The sequence below is a fragment of the Microtus oregoni genome, unplaced genomic scaffold, assembly GCF_018167655.1.
Source record: "Microtus oregoni isolate MIOR12 unplaced genomic scaffold, Mior012 000083F_ref0000379, whole genome shotgun sequence".
NCBI classification, from domain to species: domain Eukaryota; kingdom Metazoa; phylum Chordata; class Mammalia; order Rodentia; family Cricetidae; genus Microtus; species Microtus oregoni.
The window spans coordinates 361158-382247 of NW_024544543.1; the positions used below are offsets into that span (position 1 = coordinate 361158).

At 40.9% G+C, this 21090-nt stretch overlaps 2 protein-coding genes across 5 annotated transcripts in view; one reads left to right on the forward strand and one right to left on the reverse strand.

Annotated features, from left to right (window-relative positions):
* LOC121441908 (tubulin polyglutamylase complex subunit 2) overlaps positions 1–15657 on the reverse strand; it is a 59287-nt gene extending 43630 nt beyond the window's left edge. The window contains exon 1 of the mRNA XM_041643319.1: positions 15305–15657. Within this exon, the coding sequence (XP_041499253.1) occupies positions 15305–15386 (82 nt within the window). The 5' untranslated portion in view covers positions 15387–15657. The remainder of the gene's footprint in view (positions 1–15304) is intronic.
* The window catches only part of LOC121441907 (protein hinderin-like), a 247357-nt gene continuing 241809 nt past the window's right edge, over positions 15543–21090 (forward strand). For all 4 annotated transcript variants that reach the window (XM_041643315.1, XM_041643316.1, XM_041643317.1 and 1 more), the window contains exon 1: positions 15543–15852. In XM_041643315.1, coding sequence (XP_041499249.1) covers positions 15555–15852 — 298 coding nt within the window. In that variant the 5' untranslated portion in view covers positions 15543–15554. The remainder of the gene's footprint in view (positions 15853–21090) is intronic.

The window sequence follows — 21090 nt, forward strand, 5'->3', positions numbered from 1 at the left end:
ACCTTCCTATAGAAGCATAAAATTTTCTATTTTTACTCAATGTTCTAAGATACTGAAAGCATGGTACTAAAGACAGAAACCATGAGTGAGTCATTCTCCATCCTGGGATGCAGGGATGGAAGGTGCTGTCTTCCTTCAGTGGGAGCTGAATAGCGATGTTTGCTTACTTAGAAATGGGCTAGTCTGGTGTCTACAGCTACAAGAGGACACATACAATCACCCAGTGTTTCAGCTCCCTGCAGTCACTCATTCTAAAATTGGGTGGTATCAGTTCCTTTTTTCTAACACCATTTCTCCACTGTAAGGTAGTCTTATTTCCAGCTCCTTGAATTTGTGGTTGTTTTGTAACTGTCTCAACCATTAAAATCAATTATGACACACTATGGCAGTTTTGAACTTAAACTTTAAGTCAACAGAAAGTTTCCTTTTCCTTTCTTTCAATCTGGAGCCAACACACAATAAACCCAAGCTAGTCTCTGGAAACAGAAGCCATAAAGAACATTGTGGGACAGCGGTCACGTGAATGCAGATGCCATTAGGTAATTAGAGTTGCTATTTAATTGCAAACATTTGAGAGGCCCCAAATGAGAAGTATCTCAGTTAAACCTCAGTCACTGCTGGACCTAGAAGAGCATTCACTAATTTGCTTCAAATTACTGTGTATTTGGAGTAGATCAGCAATAGATAAGTGGAATACACTTCAATAGTCAATGATTCAAGATTTAATTAGGATCTGCTATGGCCTCAACTTGGGAAAATTACTATTAGGTAATAAAAATTTAGGTAAGGAACACTGTTTGAAGAAAAACTGCTAGTTAGATACACAACACAAATGTTTAAAACCACAAAAGCCTCAAGATAATGCATAATTATGTTAAACTTGGTAAAAATGACCCTGAGTACCATAATAGTTAGAGGCAGGAGGTCTATGAAGACTGAACACATTAAAGATGTCAAAAATAATGTCCAGTTGATCTGGATCTTGTAGAATGATGTGGCAATTTCTGCATTCTGGTTCAATGGAGACCTACTTTGTTCCTTCCAAGTTTGTATTCTTGTGCTTTAGAGACTGATCAGCTAATGACTACAATTTTCAGAATCCAATAAAACTAAAGTCCACCAGGTGAAGTCAATTCCTCTATAGAAACCTACTCTTATAAAATCTGGACAAGTAATTAGTAGGTGAGACAGCAGGCAAATAGACAAACTCGGTTTTCTTGGAAACATAATTTGATTTCAAGGAGTCACTATAGTGGTGATAGCAGTAGCAAGAGTGACATAATTTCTTTCCCGCCAGCTTCATTACACTAATTATAGCTATTTCCTATTCAATATCTCCTTTAAACAGTAGGTTTTTCACTTTACCTTTCCTAAAGATTTCGTAGGTCCATGCCCCTTAGTTGATCCTTGAATAAATTGTAATTTTAGCTTTAATCTAGCTACACTACGTTCTATCATTTGCAATTAAGAATCTTAAAAAGTATTAATAGTTTGAGGGTTCAGAAAAGATGACTTGCTCAGAACTGAGATATACTTACAGGTGATGTAGGTAGGCTACATTCTGTCTATGTGTTACTTTCATTGGTCAAATAAAGAGACTGCCTTGGCCTCTGTTAGGACAGCAGCTTAGATAGGCAGAGAAGACAGAATAGAATGCTGGGAAGAAGGCAATGAGGCAGTCGCCATGAAGCTTGGGCCCAAGATGGATACAGGTTAGAATCTTCCCAGTAAGCCACCAACTCGTGGTGCTACACAGATTATTAGAAATGAGTTAACCAAGATGTGAGAATTCGCCAGTAAGAGGTTAGAGCTAATGGGCCAGGCAGTGTTTAAATGAATACAATTTGTATGTTGTTATTTCAGGTGTAAAGCTAGCCGTGCGGGAGCCAGGTGGGACGAAAAGCTCATCTCATCACTACATACAGGTCTGAAAGATGTCGTTTAAATGACAAGAATTGTGGCCAACGAACAAACAACTCTGGAAGGCTTTGTAATACAAGAAATGACAACACAGTCTGTAAGAGCCAGAGGAAGAAGATAAAGACAATCTTTAGTTAGATAAGAATATCAAAAAAGTCATTATATAAACTAAAGTCAGTTAGGCAAGAGTATATTTGAATCCAGGAACAAAGTAATGTCCCCATTAGAGGATGGGGATAGACAGTACAGGTGTAGAGGTGGTTGGACAACATAGAAAATTAGTTAACAAAGAAAGCTCAAACTAAAGTTAGTAATATCACAGGAAGACCAGCTTGTGAGTCTGGTCAATGGGAACTCCTCCATCCCCGCCACACACACTTTTTAATATTTATAAAGCTACTGTGCTCATATGTGGCACTGAACCACTAACATGTTATTCTTTTGGGAATCTGAAATCTTGATAGATGTGATCAATTGCTTTTCCTATAAGACTAGACCCCATTACATCACTGGAATTTTGTCTTTCTCTGTGTGTACTTGTACACACACTGGAGATTGGATATAGAATTTTGTGTTTTCTAAACTAGTGCTTTGTTACTAAACTACATATCCAGACAAGAATTTTGCGTTTTTAAGTAGCCTTCCTTGTGTAGAAATACTACACACATACTGTAGCATCTGACTAGTTAAGGAAGGAATATATTCTGTGTGACCACTCATTGCAGGAAAAACTTCATAAGCTTGTACAAGACTACTCTTGACTCAACTCTACTTGATATGTCTTTTCTTCTTACTGATTAATAACATAAAAAATACTGTGTGAATACTACTGTCTTTGAGTCCCCATCAATGGCTGATGAAGACATGTAAAAATCTTTCATTAGCAGTTATGATTCAGCCTGCTTTGTGTACGCTTTTGGAAACTACAAATAGTTGAACTGGGTTTTGACCTAGATTTAAGTCTTTTGTCAGTATTCATTTATGCTACACACACACACACACACACACACCATAACCCCATATACATATGTGTATGTGTATATATATGTATGTACATATATATGTATATAATTTTTATTATTCATTTTTAAATTCATCTATTTATTTTACATCCTGGCTGCAGCCTCCCTTTATTGTTTATTTTTATTTATATGGGTGTATGTACGCATATATGTCTGTGCACTGCATGTAAGCAGGGCCCGTGGAGCCTAGAAGAAGGCATCGGATGCTCTAATACTGGAGTTTTAGGTTATTATGAGCCACTATGTGGGTGCTGCAGACCCAAGTCCTCTGGAAGAGCAGTTAGTAATCAACTGCAGAGCCATCCCTACAGACTATCATGTTTGTTTGCTTGTTTGTTTGTTGCTTAAAACATTTGGGGAATATATTGGTTTTGCATTGGTAAGCAATCAGCATGAATCTGCAGCTTTAAATACCACTCTATTAGCTCACAATTCTGTAGCCCAGAAGCCTGGCATGGTATGACTGGGTTCTACACTCAATTGTTTCACTGATTGCTTAGTTGTCAGCCATTATGCTTTTATTTGGAGCATGGACTCATCTTGTTGGCTTATTTATCTTTTTCAAAGAGCTCAGCTCTTTATAGTTGTAGTAGGGCTACAGTTTCCATATACTTAATTGCTATGAAGACCAACGTTACTGCTGTGAAGGCCTTTACTTCCTGTCAAGTGGTTCCGCACATCGTTAAGCAGACAAGAACATTACAAACTATCCCATATTTCATATCTCTTTGGCATCCCTTTTTGTTGGCAGCCTGTTTTAAAGGACATCTTTGGCTTAATTAAGCTTACCTGAATAAGGTCCCTTTTATCATTTTATCCTTTAACATATCAAAGGTTTATATTTCCTAGGCTTCATAATATTGGTGTTCAGAGTAAGAATTCTTGTAATGGCTGTTTTTAAAAAATTTTTCTTTTTGGCCTATCCCACCCAGCTTGCATCCAGACCCCCCCCCCCCCCCGCCGTCTGCCTCCCTCCCCTCTTTGGCCACATAACATCTCCCAGCTCAGCCTGCTTGGGCGCTGGGACGGAATCCGAATTGGGAGGGCAACCGGGTGGGCAATAGTTCCTTTGTCTCAATAGCCTGCCTGCAGCAAGCAAGGTAGACCATTTGTTTACGAGCTACCCAAGCAGCACGGAGATCTGATCTGGGCACCAGGAGAGCCATCACTGGGGAGTGCCATCACTGGGAAGGTACACCAGTAGGCAAGGAGACCTGATCCTGTAAAAGAAGATCCATAGGGGAGCATTCGGAGGAAGAGATGGGCAGGCGCCAATGCAAGAATTCACCCAACAATCTGAAAAACAACATGAAACCACCAGAACCCAGCGACCTCACAACAGGAGGACATGAACACCTTAATCAAGAAGAAGTAGAAAAAAATGACTTCATGAAAGTGAAAGAGGCCCTTAAACAGCATGTAAAAAAACGCCCTTATAGAAATGGATGAGAACTATAACAGAAAGTTTGAAGAATTGAGTAAATCAGTGAATGATACCCTAGGAAACCAAGGAAAAACAATCAATCATATAATGGAAACAGTTCAGGACTTGAAAACTGAAATGGAGGCAAAGAAGAAAACACAAACAGTGGGCCGGCTGGATATGGAAAATCTAGGTAAACGAATAGAAACTACAGAAACAAGCATAACCAGCAGAATACAAGAGATAGAAGAAAGAATCTCAGATTCTGAAGATAACAGAGAGAAAATAAACGCACTGATCAAAGAAAACAGCAAGTCCAACAAACTCTCATCAAAAAAAAATTAAGGAAATATGGGACACAATAAAAAGACCAAATGTAAGAATAATTGGAGTAGAAGAAGGAGAAGTTCAGCTCAATGGTCCAGAAAATATATTTAATAAAATTATAGAAGAAAACTTTCACAACCTAAAGAAAGATGTACCTATGAAGGTTCAAGAAGCATACAGAACACCGAATAGGCTGGATAAAAAAAAAAAAACCATCCCCTCGCCATATAATAATCAAAACACAAAGCATACAGATAAGGAAAGAATTTTAAGAGCTGCGAAAGAAAAAGGCCAAGTCACTTATGAAGTTAAACCTATCAGACTTACACCTGACATCTCTATGGAAACAATGAAAGCCAGAAGGTCCTGAATAGATGTATTGCAAAAACTAAGAGACCATGGATGCAAGCCCAGACTACTATACCCAGCCAAGCTTTCATTCACTATAAATGGAGAAAACAAAATTTTCCAGGATAAAAACAAATTTAAACAATACGTAGCCACAAATCCAGCCTTACAGAAAGTAATAGAAGGAAAATCACTAACCAAGGAGTCCAATAATGACCACAATAATTCAGACATCTAGAGACCCTTCACCAGCGCAACTCAAAGAAGGGAAACACACAAACTCTACTACTAAAAAAGTGACCGGAGTTAACAACCACTGGTCATTAATATCACTTAATGTCAATGGGCTCAACTCACCTATAAAAAGGCACAGGCGAAGAGATTGGATACGAAAACAGGATCCAACATTCTGCTGTTTACAAGAAACACACCTCAACCACAAAGACAGGCACCTACTCAGAGTAAAGGGCTGGGAAAAGGCTTATCAAGCAAATGGACCTAAGAAACAAGCAGGTGTGGCCATACTAATTTCTAACAAAGCTGACTTCAAACTTAAATCAATCAGAAGAGATGGAGAGGGACATTTTATACTCATAACAGGAACAATTCATCAGGATGAAGTCTCAATCCTGAATATCTATGCCCCTAATATAAAAGCACCCACGTACGTAAAAGAAACATTACTAAAACTCAAGGCAACCATCAAACCGCACACACTAATAGTAGGAGACTTCAACACTCCTCTCTCACCAATGGACAGGTCAATCAGACAGAAATCTAACAGAGAAATTACAGAATCAATGGAGGTAATGAATCAATTGGACTTAACAGACACCTATAGAATATTCCACCCAAATAGGAAAGAATATACCTTCTTGTCTGCAGCTCATGGAACCTTCTCGAAAATTGACCACATACTCGGTAACAAAGCAAACTTCCACAGTTACAAAAAAATATTAGTAACCACCTGTGTCTTCTCAGATCACCATGGATTAAAGTTAGAATTCAACAACAATGCTACCCCCAGAAAGCCTACAAACTCATAGAAACTGAACAGTCAACTACTGAACCATACCTGGATTAAGGAAGAAATAAGAAAGAAATTAAAGCCTTCCTTGAATTCAATGAAAATAAAGAAACAACATACTCAAACTTATGGTACGCTATGAAAGCAGTCCTAAGAGGAAAGTTCATAGCACTAAGTGCCCACTTAAAGAAAACAGAGAAAGCACATATTGGAGACTTAACAGCCCACCTGAAAGCTCTAGAAAAAAAGAAGCAGACTCACCTAGAAAGAGTAGAAGACTGGAAATAATCAAACTGAGGGATGAAAACAACAAAATAGAAACACAGAAAACAATCCAAAGAATCAATGAAACAAAAAGCTGGTTCCCGGAGAAAATCAACAAGAATGATAAACCCCTATCCAAACTAATCAAACGGCAGAGAGAATATGCAAATTAATAAGATCAGAAATGAAAAGGGGGACATAACCACAGACACAGAGGAAATTCAGAGAATCATTAGACCTTACTACAAAAGCTTGTATGCCACAAAACTGGAAAATGTAAAAGAAATGGACACTGTTTTAGATAAATACCATATACCAAAGTTAAACCAGAATCAGGTGAACAATCTAAATAGACCTGTTAGTCGTGAAGAATTAGAAGCTGTTATCAAAAACCTCCCTACCAAAAAAAGCCCAGGACCAGATGGTTTCAATGTGGAATTCTACCAGAACTTCCAAGAAGACCTAATACCTATACTCCTTAATGTATTTCACAATATAGAAACAGAATAGTCATTACCAAATTCCTTTTATGAAGCTACAGTTACTCTGATACCAAAACCACAGGAAAGAGAATTACAGGCCAATCTCACTCATGAACATCGACGCAAAAATCCTCAACAAAATACTGGCAAACCGAATCCAAGAACACATTAGAAAAATTATCCATTATGATCAAGCAGGCTTCATCCCAGAGATGCAGGGCTGGTTCAACATACGAAAATCTATCAATGTAATCCATCATATAAATAAACTGAAAGAAAAAACCATATGATCATTTCATTAGATGCTGAAAAAGCATTTGACAAAATTCAACATCCCTTTATGATAAAAGTATTGGAGAGATTAGGGATACAAGTGTCATACCTAAATATAATAAAAGCTATATACAGCAAGCCAACAGCTAACATCAAATTAAACGGAGAGAAAATCAAAGCCATCCCACTAAACTCAGGAACACGACAAGGCTGTCCCCTCTCGCCATACCTCTTCAATATAGTGCTTGAAGTTCTAGCAATAGCAATAAGACAACATAATGGGATCAAGGGGATTCGAATTGGAAAGGAAGAAGTGAAACTTTCATTATTTGCAGATGATATGATAGTGTACATAAGCGACCCCCAAAACTCCACCAAAGAACTTTTACAGCTGATAAACACCTTTAGTAATGTGGCAGGATACAAAATCAACTCCAAAAAATCAGCCGCCCTCTTATACACAAAGGATATGGAAGCAGAGAGGGAAATCAGAGAAGCTTCACCTTTCATGATAGCCACAAACAGCATAAAATATCTTGGGGTAAATCTAACCAAGGAAGTGAAAGATCTATTTGACAAGAACTTTAAGGCATTGAAGAAAGAAATTGAAGAGGATACCAGAAAATGGAAGGACCTCCCTTGCTCTTGGATTGGGAGGATCAACATAGTAAAAATGGCAATTCTACCAAAGGCAATTTATAGATTCAATGCAATCCCCATCAAGGTCCCATCAAAATTCTTCACAGAACTTGAGAGGACAATAATCAACTTTATATAGAAAAACAAAAAACCCAGGATAGCCAAAACAATCCTATACAATAAAGGATCTTCTGGAGGCATTACCATCCCTGACTTCAAACTCTATTACAGAGCTACAGTAATGAAAACAGTGTGGTACTGGCATAAAAACAGAGAAGTCGACCAATGGAATCGTATAGAAGACCCGAATTTTAACCCACAAACCTATGATCACCTCATTTTCGATAAAGGAGCTAAAAGTATACAATGGAAGAAAGAAAGCATCTTCAACAAATGGTGCTGGCACAACTGGATGTCAACCTGTAGAAGAATGAAAATAGACCCATATCTATCACCATGCACAAAACTCAAGTCCAAATGGATCAAAGACCTCAATATCAGTCCGAACACACTGAACCTGATAGAAGAGAAAGTGGGAAGTACCCTACAACAGATGGGCACAGGAGATCGCTTCCTAGGTATAACCCCAGCAGCACAGACATTAAGGGCAACATTGAATAAATGGGACCTACTAAAACTGAGAAGCTTCTGTAAAGCAAAGGACACTGTCACTAAGACAAAAAGGCAACCTACTGACTGGGAGAAGATCTTCACCAACCCCGCAACAGACAAAGGTCTGATCTCCAAAATATATAGAGAACTCAAGAAACTAGATTTTAAAATGCTAATTAACCCAATTAAAAAATGGGGCACTGAACTGAACAGAGAATTCTCAACAGAAGAAGTTCAAATGGCCAAAAGACACTTAAGGTCATGCTCAACCTCCTTAGCGATCAGGGAAATGCAAATCAAAACAACTTTGAGATATCATCTTACACCTGTCAGAATGGCTAAAATCAAAACCACCAATGATAGCCTTTGCTGGAGAGGCTGTGGAGGAAGGGGTACCCTCATCCATTGCTGGTGGGAATGCAATCTTGTGCAACCACTTTGGTAATCAGTGTTTTGGTTTCTCAGGAAATTCGGGATCACCCTACCCCTGGACCCAGCAATACCACTCTTGGGAATATACCCAAGAGATGCCCTATCATATGACAAAAGCATTTGTTCAACTATGTTCATAGCAGTATTATTTGTAATAGCCAGAACCTGGAAACAACCTAGATGCCCTTCAATGGAAGAATGGATGAAGAAAGTGTGGAATATCTACACATTAGAGTAATACGCTGCGGTAAAAAACAACGACTTCTCGAATTTGCATGCAAATGGATGGAAATAGAAAACACTATCCTGAGTGAGGTAACCCAGACCCAAAAAGATGAACATGGGATGTACTCACTCATAATTGGTTTCTAGCCATAAATAAGGGTCACGGAGTCTACAATTGGTGAACCTAAAGAAGCTAAATATGAAGGTGAACCCAAGGAAAATCATATAGTTATCCTCTTGGCCATGGGAAGTAGACAAAATTGCTGGGAAGACAATTGGGATCTTGGGGGTGAGGTGGGATGGGGGTAAGCGGAGATGGGGAGAGAAAAGTGAGAAGGGGAGGATGGGGGGAACTTGGGGAAAAAGGATGATTGGGATAAAGGAAGGTTGGATATGGGAGCACGGAACCACAATTCTTAGTTAAGGGAGCCACCTTAGGGTTGGCAAGAGACTTGAACCTAGAGTGGCTCCCAGGAGCCCATGGTGATGTCCCCAGTTAGTTCCTTGGGCAGCTGAAGATAGGGAACCTGAAATGACCCTAACTTATAGCAATACTGATGAATATCTTGCATATCACCATAGAACCTTCATCTGGTGATGGATGGAGATAGAGACAGAGACCCACACTGGAGCACTGGACTGAGCTCCCAAGGTCCCAATGAGAAGCAGAAGGAGGGAGAACATGAGCAAATAAGTTGGGACCATGAGGGTTGCACCCACCCACTGAGACAGTGGTGCTGATCTATTGGGAGCTTACCAAGGCCAGCTGGACAGTGACTGAAAAAGCATGGGATAAAACCGGACTCTCTGAACATGACGAACAATGAGGGCTGATGAGAAGCCAAGGACAATGGCACGGGGTTGTGATCCTACTTCATGTTCTGGCTTTGTGGGAGCCTAGCCAGTTTGGATGTTCACCTTCCTAGACATGGACAGAGGGGGGAGGACCTGGGACTTTCCACAGGGCAGGGAACCCTGACTGCTCTTTGGACTGGAGAGGGAGGGGGAGAGGAGTGGGGGGAGGGGGAAAAGGGTGGGAGGAGGGGGAGGGAAATGGGAGGCTGGGAGGAGGTGGAAACTTTTCTCAATAAAAAAAATTCTTCTTTTTAAAATTAGCATTATTAGGACATAATTCCCATACCATAAAGTTTACTCCTTTAAATTACATAAAATTAGTAAGTCCGGTGTTTTAATGGAATTGTGTACATCATTATACTGAGAAATAACATCATATCTATTAGCAGTCATGCCTCTGAACCCTTTCTCATTAGGCTCTAGCAACCCTTAGTATACTTTAGACTCTATAGCTTTGCCTGTTTTGGACATCTTCATGTAAATAGAATCCATCAACTAAACAGAATCATCCATGATATAATACTTTGCTCCTGACATCTTTCATTTTGTTTTCAAGCTGAATCTATTGCTTTGTATGACTTAAAATTTTTCTATTGACCCCAGTCAGGGAAGCCAGTAGGTTAACTGCAGATCTTTGCCTATCAGTCCTCTCCCCCAAATCTAATCCCCCAGTCTCATCCCTGACCACCTGCTGCATCCTCCCTTACTCCCCAACCCCCATCTTCAGGATATCAACCAGATCTTCCCCTAACTTTTCTCCCCGACCCTAACTCCAGTAGGCAATCAATCCCTGGAAAACCAGAGGCTGCTCTGACCAGGGAAGAAGGCTAACTGCAAATCCTCACCTATTTGTCCTTCTCCTCCAAATCTAATCCCCTACTTGGCATGGACTGCATGGCAACCACTGCTGCTTGAGGAAATTGCAGCATTTTGACTTTGGGGATCATAATTCTCCAGTACCCTTTTATTTTCATTTTTAATAATTCTCACTATGTGTTATGGGTGTTCTCTTATACTTTCCCTCTGGGAAATTTTGTGTGGGGTTGGAAGGATGAAAATGTGTATATTGATATCCTGTTTAAACAAAATAATGTTTTGGAAAAAATCCCTGCCACTGTGGAACCATATAGCATAACTAACTCTGCATACTCCCATACTAGTGAATACTAGGTTTCTAGAAAATTTAGAAAGTAAAATATGCTTGATAAATATGGTATATTTGATAACCAAGATTTATAAATTCCCAAGGTCTACTTGTAGGGCCCAGGGCAGCTTGGTTATACTGCTGCCACAAAAGGCTCAATAGAGAACAGCCAAAAAGTAGGCCTGAGTTTCGATTTACACTAAAGCAGCACCTGATTTTAGGAAAGCCCACAATCTGAGACTGCTCAGGATTGGACCAATTGGCACCCAAGTGGAAAATATCTAACATTCCGAAGGAAATATCTTAGTTTCAACCATTTAAGATAGGATCGCCAGATGTCCCTTAACCCAGCATAGAGCCAACCCATTTCACCAAGACACCCCAAGACTAATGTCAGCCAATCAATTTGAACCTTAGAAACCCCCTAACCCCAACCTCTGCTATGATAAAAACTCCACCCCGATTGAGTTCAAGGCTCTCTGATCTCTTACCACTGCATTGGACACACAGAGGGTCCAAGCTTGAGTTTGAATAAAGGCTTTTTGCTTTTGCATACAGATGCTGACTCTTTGGTGGTCTTTGGGGGACTCTGTCATCTGGGCATAACACTACTCTGGTTCATAGTAATATTTGCCTAGTTTTGTCTTTGCTCACTTTTAAACTTTAGCTATTTTGATAAACTAAGCCATATAAAAAAACCTTCAATATTCAATAATGGAATGTCTGATATCCTAAGAAAGTCCTTTAACCAAGGTCAAGCATTTAGACAAAAACTCTCATTCTCCAGAGGCTTGGAGAAAGTTTCTGTTTGCTAATAAATAGAAGATATTCTTATCTCTCCTAAGAGTAACTTAGGCTCTTACATTAAAAAATGCCAATATTGGTGGAACTGTCTTTGAAATTTCTTGCTTAATGGGATAGTCTGCCAACATAGGATCAGACTATGCCCTCTGAATGTGAGTGACAGTTGTATGGCTGGGGCAGACTGTGAGGCCACTGGCAGTGGCACCTGGATTTATCTCTACTGTTTGTACTGTTTTTTTTGGAACCCATTCTCTTTGGAAGGATACCTTGCTCGGCCTAGATATAGTAGGGAGGGCCTTGGTCCTTCCTCAAAGCAATGTGCCTTATCCTCTCTGAGGAGTGGATGGGGGATGTGTGGGCGTGAAGGGGGGATATGGAGAGGATGTGGAAGGAATGGGAGGAAGGAAGGGAACTGGGATTGGTATATAAAATGAAAAAAGATAGTTTGTTTTGGTTTTTGAAAAAAGTCAAATAAAATAAAACAAAAAAATAAAGCTTAAATATGACAGCTAGTTTTCGAGTTTCAATTCCATACCATTGATCTGTATATTTTTCTTTATGCCAGTATCCCTTTTAAAAACTATCACTATAATTTTGTAATAAATTATCTTCAATGTAGTAACTATGTTACATAAAATTTATCCTTTTATCACATGTAAGTGTAGAGATCAGCAGCATAATTGTTCACATTGTTTATAATCATTAGTATTACTATCTCTCAAACTTTTAGTCATCTTCAATATAGCAAATTTTCAAAGAGAAAGAGAAAAGAATGTGCAAGAGGAACTTTGTTCTTCTGTTCCAAGACTGTTTTGGTTATTCTTAGTCTCTTATATTTAGATATTAACTTCTGCATAATTTGTTAGCTTCTGCAATGGAGGCGGTTGAGATTTGATAGCAACCGCAGTTCCTAAATTTGTTGATCCACCTGGGAAAAGCTAGTCTTCTATAATGATGACATTTCTTCTCATTCATTTTGTTTATTTACTATTTCAGTGCAAAAGTCATGGACTTCTTTGTTTACATATTTCTAGTTTATTCCTTTGGTCAGATTGTAAACAGCTGCTTTCCTAATTTCATTTTTGTATTGCCTTTTGCTACGTGTGTGCGCACATGTGTGAATTCCTTAGGGTTAATATGTAAGGACATATCATTCACAAGCAGAGTTATCTTTACATCTCCCCTTAAAATTTATTTTTATTTCCTGACCAAAATCTCCAGTACAATGCTGAGTAGAAATGCGAAGATTGAAAAGATCAAGCATAGTACACCAAGATTGCAATCCTTTACAAGGCCTTTTTGTAAGCTTGGCTCTTGGATGGTGTAGTGCCGGGGTCTACCCTTGTTCCTGGGGTTCATCTTGAGGACAGTTTCTGGTCAGCTAACTAAAGCATTCTGTTTGTTCCTGTGCTCCCTCTGCCCGGCCTGGTGATTAGCTGTAGGGCATTGTTGACTCCATCTTTGGTGTGGTAATTTCCCACCTGCCTGGGCAGAAATCCTTGTGCAGCTGCTAGGTACATAAGGATTTCCCCAAGGTTGAATTAATGGCATTCGGCTTATCTCCTTTCGAATGACCCAGGTCTCTTTGTGTGTTCTTTCAATCTCCAGGCCTGCGCCCGAACTGTACCGAGGGGGTAACACAGAATCAGGTGTTACAGGATGGCATCTGAGAAGCTGGATTTCTTAGAGGTTTGTTCCCATCATTGTTAAAGGAACCTGGCTCACTATCTCCAAATTGTTAATGCAGCTAAAGTGTGTTGAATAAAAGCTTTTCTTTTTGGGAGACCCCAACTTGGTACATACTAGATAAAGGATGTCCAAATCAATATAACTGCCAATAAATTTTGGACTCTACAGTTTAAGAGCGCTCTCCAGACCTACATTTCAGACACACTGTTATAAACATGTTGCTAGGGAGATGAAGTATGTCCCGTGTGGTTTCAGTTAGAGAACTCTTGAAAACTTCCGCAGGGTCTCCTTATCCTCCATGCCTATACTTTTTTCTTTGTTGATTTTGCTTTATCTCTTTCCGCTGGAACAAACTGAGCCTGGTGCATTAGCAAACCTGAACCAGCTTTGCTAAACTTTGAGCGTATTTTGTTGTTGTTCTTGATCTTAAGAGTAAAGCAGGTAGTCTATCAACATGATGTTAGCTATGGGATTTTTCACAAATGCACTTTATCAAGACGACAAAATTCTCTATTTAATTCTTTTTTGGTTTGAGTTTGAGGGGGGAAAAATCTCATCAGTAGCACAGCCTGACTTTGTGATCAGCATTATACTCCTTTCCCAGGGACAGGACTGAAAAGGAGTGTCAATATTACTGGAATAGTCTATTTGTAAGTTTTTTTTTCAGTCAAAGGGTGCTGGATTTTTTCAAGTACCATTTTGGCAGTCAATGATGTTGTAAATGTGTCCTTTATTCTACTAACATTCTATTACATTAGTTTTTACATATTAAACAAATCTCACATTCCTAGGGTAAATCAGGCCTGGTCTCAGATTTATATTATAAACAATGGCTGAATAAACACATAATTAAACACAGTGCTAATAGTTGCTGCTAAAATGAAAAAAGGGGGGGGGGAGTAAGAGTAAACTTTACCAGAGATAATACTAATTTGATCAGAAATCTTAATGATGAAAGGGAGACAATTCCAGGCGGAAGGCCGGGCTAACAGCAAATGGAGTTAACTAGGAACAAGTTTAGTGTCTTTAAAGCCTCAACAGCAGATCCCACGATGGTCAAAGCAGTGAAGATGGAAACAGATCACACAGGGGCCTTGTGGGTGACCGTAGAAAAATGCCAATTCCTTTCCAGTTGCGAGGAAAGCATTTCCAGCACACTTCCTCAACCGGCTTAGGCAGCTTTACCCTGACCCCTCCTTTTATCTCAGAAAATCTAGAATCATCTCTGGGAAACGATTCTCCGCGACCCAGAAAGGCCAGGTACCTCTTGGTCTCTGCTACCTCCGATTGGTCAGGGAAATATTACCGATCCGCTCTGGGCGGTTAGGAAGTGAATGTGTGAGTTTGTCTCACACCCTCAGATTGCGGTGGTTAGTTCACTAATGTCCAACCGAAAGAACAACTCTCAGCTCCTTCAGCGTGGTCAGCTCCTCTCCAGGGCTCAGTGCTCTGCAGGGAAGCGCTGGCCAGCGGTCGCCCTGGGACACTGGCAGCACCATGACCTCAGTGCACCCTGCGACCATCAGCAGGGCTTGCATTTTCAGGGCTACGACCTGGGCTGAGGAAGCCTCCCGGGAGACAAGTGTCCCCAGCCCCCACCCCCAGAGGCCGGGTGCCCCTGTCTCTGCTCCCCCTTGCAGGTGTGAGGCTACCCTCCCGAACTCTCTGCACACACTTAGCAACCCGGTCACACACCCCCTTTTCTCCTCCTCCTCTGCGGAATTCGCGACAGCTGCAGTCAGGTCCAGCTCCCTGCAGAGCACCCAGCACCAGCCCTCCGCCCTCGTCCTTCCCCAGCCATTGTCCTTGTCCACTCACCTAGGATGCGAGAGATGCCCAGGGTCAGCTTCTCCAGGTGCGGCTTGCTGCCGGCTTGCAGTGGGGGCGGCGTCTCCTCCATGGCACGCGTCCCCACTCCGCGCGCGGCGCCGGCCACAGTGACCGGGGCCGCCGCGGAGAGCCGGCCGGCCGGCTGACGTGCCCGACCCCGCCTCAGCTCTGCGGCCGTCGGGCTCACAGCATGCCGGGAGTTGTAGTTTTCGGCGCCTGACGGCTCGGCGAGGAGAGGATGGGTGGCCCGGGCGACCCTGGCAGCAGCAGTTCCGCCGGGCGCTCGTTCCCGCGACCCTGGCCCGGGCCTCAGCTCACATCTCCGCGACCCCGCCTCGCCTCGACCGGGAGCTTCTCCCCTCGCCAGGGCCGGAGGCGCAAGCGAGGGCGGTCCTCTGCGCCGAGCGGCCAATGGGGACTGAGCCTGGAGGCTGGGGCGTGGCGGCCCCGGCGCGACGCCTCGAGTGGCGGTTGTTTCAAGATGGCGGGTGCGGCGGGCCCCTCCCTGCCGGGCTCGGCGTTCTGGAGCCGCGACTGTATCCTTTGCCCCGCTGCTAGGGGGCGCCGCGCCGTCCGGGGTGGCGAGGGTGGGGGCGCGAGGCTTTCCTGGGCCAGAGAAGTGCGGCGCGCACGCCGGGCCAGGGACGGGCCTTTCCACTCCGAGCTGAGTATCCCCGCGCCTGCCTGGCGACGAGGTGTCGCTAGGTAGGAATTCTGGCTCGTGAGAAATCCGTCCTCCTCGGCTGTGGGTTCCGCCAAGATGGCCTTTAATGGGGACGCCTCAGGCAGGGCTGGAGAAGCTCCTTTGCCAACCCTTGCCGGGAAATCACTGGCTGATGTAGGGTGCGAATGAGTTTGTGTGGTAGGGAAGGCAGGTGGGGGTGGACACACTTTGCTGGGTGGGCAGGGAGTCTTTTTCTCTTGATTTGGAATTAGCCTTAGTGTGCGCCACTGGGAACAAATCAGGTAATTTTGCTTGCTTCTTGGACTGAGAAAGTCCCTTTAGTGATGCTGTGTTTACTCCTGCGTCTTTTAGAGAGGTGTAGGTTTCATGGGGGCTGGATCGCTGGTGTTAGTTAGGGGATGCATTAGGAAGTGCCTGGAAGCAGCGTTGACTTACTAGATTGTGCAACACCCTTGTTGGAAATTGAAGTTTGAGGGTTGTTTTTGCTCAGGAAACTGGAGCTTTCTAGTCGCGCAGTAGTTAGAATCCCCGGTTCAATAACTGAAGAGCTTTCCAGGGGTTCATTTCTAGGATTAGATTAGCTCTTGCATCCTAAGCGGTCGCCTTGGTTATGTACTTCCTTGCTGGAGGGACATTAGTGGAGTGAACTTGTAATCGGTGTCCCTGAGCGCCCGAAAAGAAGCCAGTTGGCTTGCTAGGTGTGGCAATGACATTGTTTTAGGCGTTACTGTTACCTTTGGCAGAATCATTCTGGACATTCTATTCGACATAGCTCCCAGTGAAACTTAGAAAATTGTATTTCCAGTTTCCTTTATTGAGTTACTTGGGTTAGAGTTTCCTGCGCGCAGGCAGGAATGCCTTTGTGATCTGAGCTGCCAAGGGTTTAGTGTTGTGCACTGAGTAAACGGAATTACTGCTTGTCTCTGATAGGTGGGCGAGGAACAAATAAAATTACCTCGGGTAATGTAAAAGAAATCATACCAGTGTACTTTCAAAGCAATTTTTCCACTTATTAGAGTTGAAAAGCAAATATGTACATCAGGACCGCTGTGCTGAATTAGGAACTCAGGAAACTGGGACCAGGCTTGTCCTTAGGAAAAATAAAGAGTTATTTCCTTATACCAGCTAATGGTATTTTTCTGATATACAATAGAGGAGATGACAGCCTGTTTCACTGGGACGAGAATGAGCAGTGTGTGGTCCAAACCTTTGCTTTTGTTGTTGGCTGCCTTGGACTCATTTGTGCAGTCATAACACTCATCATTTGTTATAAACGTAATAACATACTCCCTACCTTTTACATTTCCTCATGAGCCGAATAGTCAATTTAAAACATTCAGATCTATCCACTAGTGATGAGAATTGAAGTTGTATGGGAAAGTGTGATGGTAATTGGGTCCTATAGAAATTCAGATGTAAGAAAGTAATTGCAAAATTATTGGTATTGCTTTTTTCCTTAGCCTATTCCATATAATAACCAATTAACACTCAGCTTCTGATATTTTCATTCTAAATTTCCAAAGGCCTACAGCTGTGTTAAATGTACATTGTTGCTATTTGCTGAAAAAATGTAATGATAAATATGAACTATTAGGTCTTTGAATCTCCATTTCTTCCTGACACATTGGTGATTATTCCCCAAACCTCTCCAGAGTAAAATCCCACTAGGATAAAGTCAAATGGTATGCACCTATGATCTGATATTCTTTGTGCTTTACTGAATAAAAGATTCTCAGTGCTTCACTTAAATGATTAAATAAATGTAATAGAGAGATTTCTCAATCCTGGAAGTTTTCATCATGAGAGAGCAGATAATTAGTGATAGATCATCACTTTCAAAAAAGTTGTTTATATCTACTGCATATTATGATTCAGTGGTGCTATTTGACACAAAGTATTGGCATCTAATGTGAGGATGCCACATTGCAGTTGTGGGTTAAATCTTCTGGTAAAACACAGGGTTTTTGGTTGTGAATTTTACTCTTGCAGACCAGGCTGTCCTCAAACTCACAGAGATCCTCCTGTCTCTGCCTCCCAAGTACTGGGATTAAAGAGTATGCCACCACCACCCAGCTGAGTGTGGATTTCTTTACTGTAAATGGAGACTGCTCTTTCGTTCCTGGCCGTCTAGACCCAAATAATCACACAGAAACTACATTAATTACAACACTGCTTGGCCAATCACTTAGGCATATTCCTGGCTAACTCTTATATCTTAAGTTAACCTGTTTCTATTAATCTGTATATCACCACCAGGCTGTGACCTACCTATATGGTTTTAGCATTCTGGCATCTGTCTCCTTTGGCAGCTACATGGTGCTACTTTTTTTCTATATTGCTGTTCAGCCATTGACCAAAAAAGCTTTATTCATTAGCCAATAAAAGCAGCACATATACAGAAGGACATTCCACATCATCTTCTCTTTTCTAATTAAAAGGAAGGTTTTAACTTTAACATAGTAAAATTACATATAGCAAAACTATTATCAAGCAACAATTGCAGTTACAGTATTTCTTTATGAATCTAAAGTTTCATATCTAATTTATCTTTTATTATAACTAAGGAAAACTATAACCATAACTATATGTCTTCAACTCTTCATAGACCCCAGAAGGATATAATATTACCTAAGTAAACAGGAAGTTCATTGTAAGCAACTTCTGAAGTTCTAGAAATGACAGAGACATCTTGATACCTTGATAGTCATCCAAAGTTCTGTGAAGTTGGGAAATCCATCTTCAGCCTACAGGCCATAGTATCTGGCAAACTTGTCAATGAAGCAGGAAATTTGAAAGACTGTTTCACCTATATTGGTAGTTTGTCAGTCACTTTCTCCTGTGTCCTGCAAAATGGCAGACTCTTTCATGAAGCAGGAACCCTAAATGACTGTCACACCTTTAGGCAAGTTCAGCAGTCATTTCTGTGGGTCCTGCATGTCCAGTTCATACAGCATAACATCAAACAGTCCAGGCAAGAGTAGTTTCTTGCCCAAATGTCTAGCAAAGTCCATAAGGAAACTCTTCGATGTTTATCTTTCTCTTGAAGTAATTGATGCTGCCAGAAGCAGACATGTCTCACTGTTGAGAAAAGTCTTAAGTTCTTAAAACATTTTAAATGCCATATTCTGTAGGTCTTTGAAGTATTGAAGATTACCTATCTAATTTAAATATATCTCTATATATCTAGAAAACCTAACTAACTTGACTACAAGTTTGACTATTATAAATCACTATCATTAGTCTTTATTTCTTAACTATACATTTTTAAATGAGCTTCACAAACACAATACCTTAAATGAGCAGAAATACACACACTATAATAAATCGACCTTAAATCTGTGTCAATAAACCAAGATCCATACCAATGCTAAATATTCATCTTTATATCATATCCCCCCCCTCCGCTTTTTTAAGAAAGAGATTGACTGTGGGTACTTAGCCATTTATAATCAACCACCTTTAAATGAAAACAAACATTTACAAATAATCATTTTGTGAATTTGGGCATTGATTTCTCCAAACTGCTTCCTGCTGTTTGTTGGGCAAAGTGCTTTTATGGTTCATAGAGACCTTTTGGGGGTATTGTTTTATAAAACCACATAAGCCTGGAAGGAATCCACAGGTTCTCATGTTCTGTGGAAACAAAAGCAGAACCTCTTTTCCAAAGCAACATATCCTTAGACCCAAATTTTGAGGTCAAGATACCTTTATGTTGATTTAACTTAGCAGCCCCCAGAAAAAATGTCTCTCTGCAGTCAAAAATGTAAATAAAATGCAATAATATACATAATCCAGACTCTGTGTGTTTTCCATCTTTACATGACTTACTTTGTTTTACTCTATTACCTTTTAATATTTAATTATCATTACTTCTTTAATCTATGACTTTCTGTACTCTTTCTTCTCTCTCATAAGCCCATGTACATTAACCTATACTGTAACCCATTTAGGAGTCTCTTTTTTTTTTTTGTCTGAATCTGTCTTTATTGCATAGCTGCAATCATTTTCTGACCATAAGTACCTTCCTCTTTTTTTTTAAGTGCTTGTTGGGCATGGCTAGGACCAATTCCATGGCCCTGCCTGTTGGCTCTTCCCAGTCCAACATTATGGAGGCATGCTTATCACCCCAGCTTCAGGGACACAGCAGGTCTTTGTGACCATTAAACAATTTGTAGCATGCTGCTCACAAACACAATTTAAGTGCAGGACCTCCCGAAAGCCAGTTCATGGCTGCCAGCCCAAACCAGGAAGCCGGCCTCACAGTTTTTTTTTTTCTTTTTTCTTTCCTTTTTTTTTTTTTTTTTTTTTTTGTTAATGCTGAGCCAGGAAGATTTCTTTTAATGGAGCCATGCCTTTTCTTGTTACCAGCAAACAGAGCCTAACTATCTGGAAAAAAAAAATTGCAGCTACCAAGAGGCTGCCTCAGGTGGTGGGTGCCATTTTGTAAACAGAGACTGCTCTTTCATTCCTGGCCATTCAGACCCCAAAAAATCACACAGAAACTATATTAATTATAACATGCTTGAACAATTGCTTAGGCACATTCCTGGCTAACTCTTTATTTCTTAAATTAACCCATTTCTATTAATCTGTGCATCACCACTAGACTCACCTACCTGTAAGGTTTTGGCATTCTGACATCTGTCTCTTTCAGCAGCTGTGTGGCATCTCTCTGACTCTGCCACTTTGTTTCTATATCTCTGTTCACATTTACCACCTGGCTTTACTCTGCTAAGCCATTGGCTGAAGCAGCTTTATCCGTTAGAGAATAAAAGCAATACAGACACAGAAGAACATCGCCTACTAATCCACATAGTTCATAGTAGTGTTAGAAGTGGATACTCTTTCTTCAGTATCTAAATTCAATGACTAATGTGCTCTTGCTGGATTAACAGACTTAATAACAATATAAATAAAGTAAACTATAAAGGAGTGGCCCAAAACATTGCAATAATTATCATCTCTGTCATTGAATTTTCAAATAAAAATAGATTGAGACTTTACATTGACTTAAGCCTAATTGACCTCAAAACCTTTGTAGTAAATAATAATTACATATACCTGTGTTGGTGGCAAATGATATAGTATT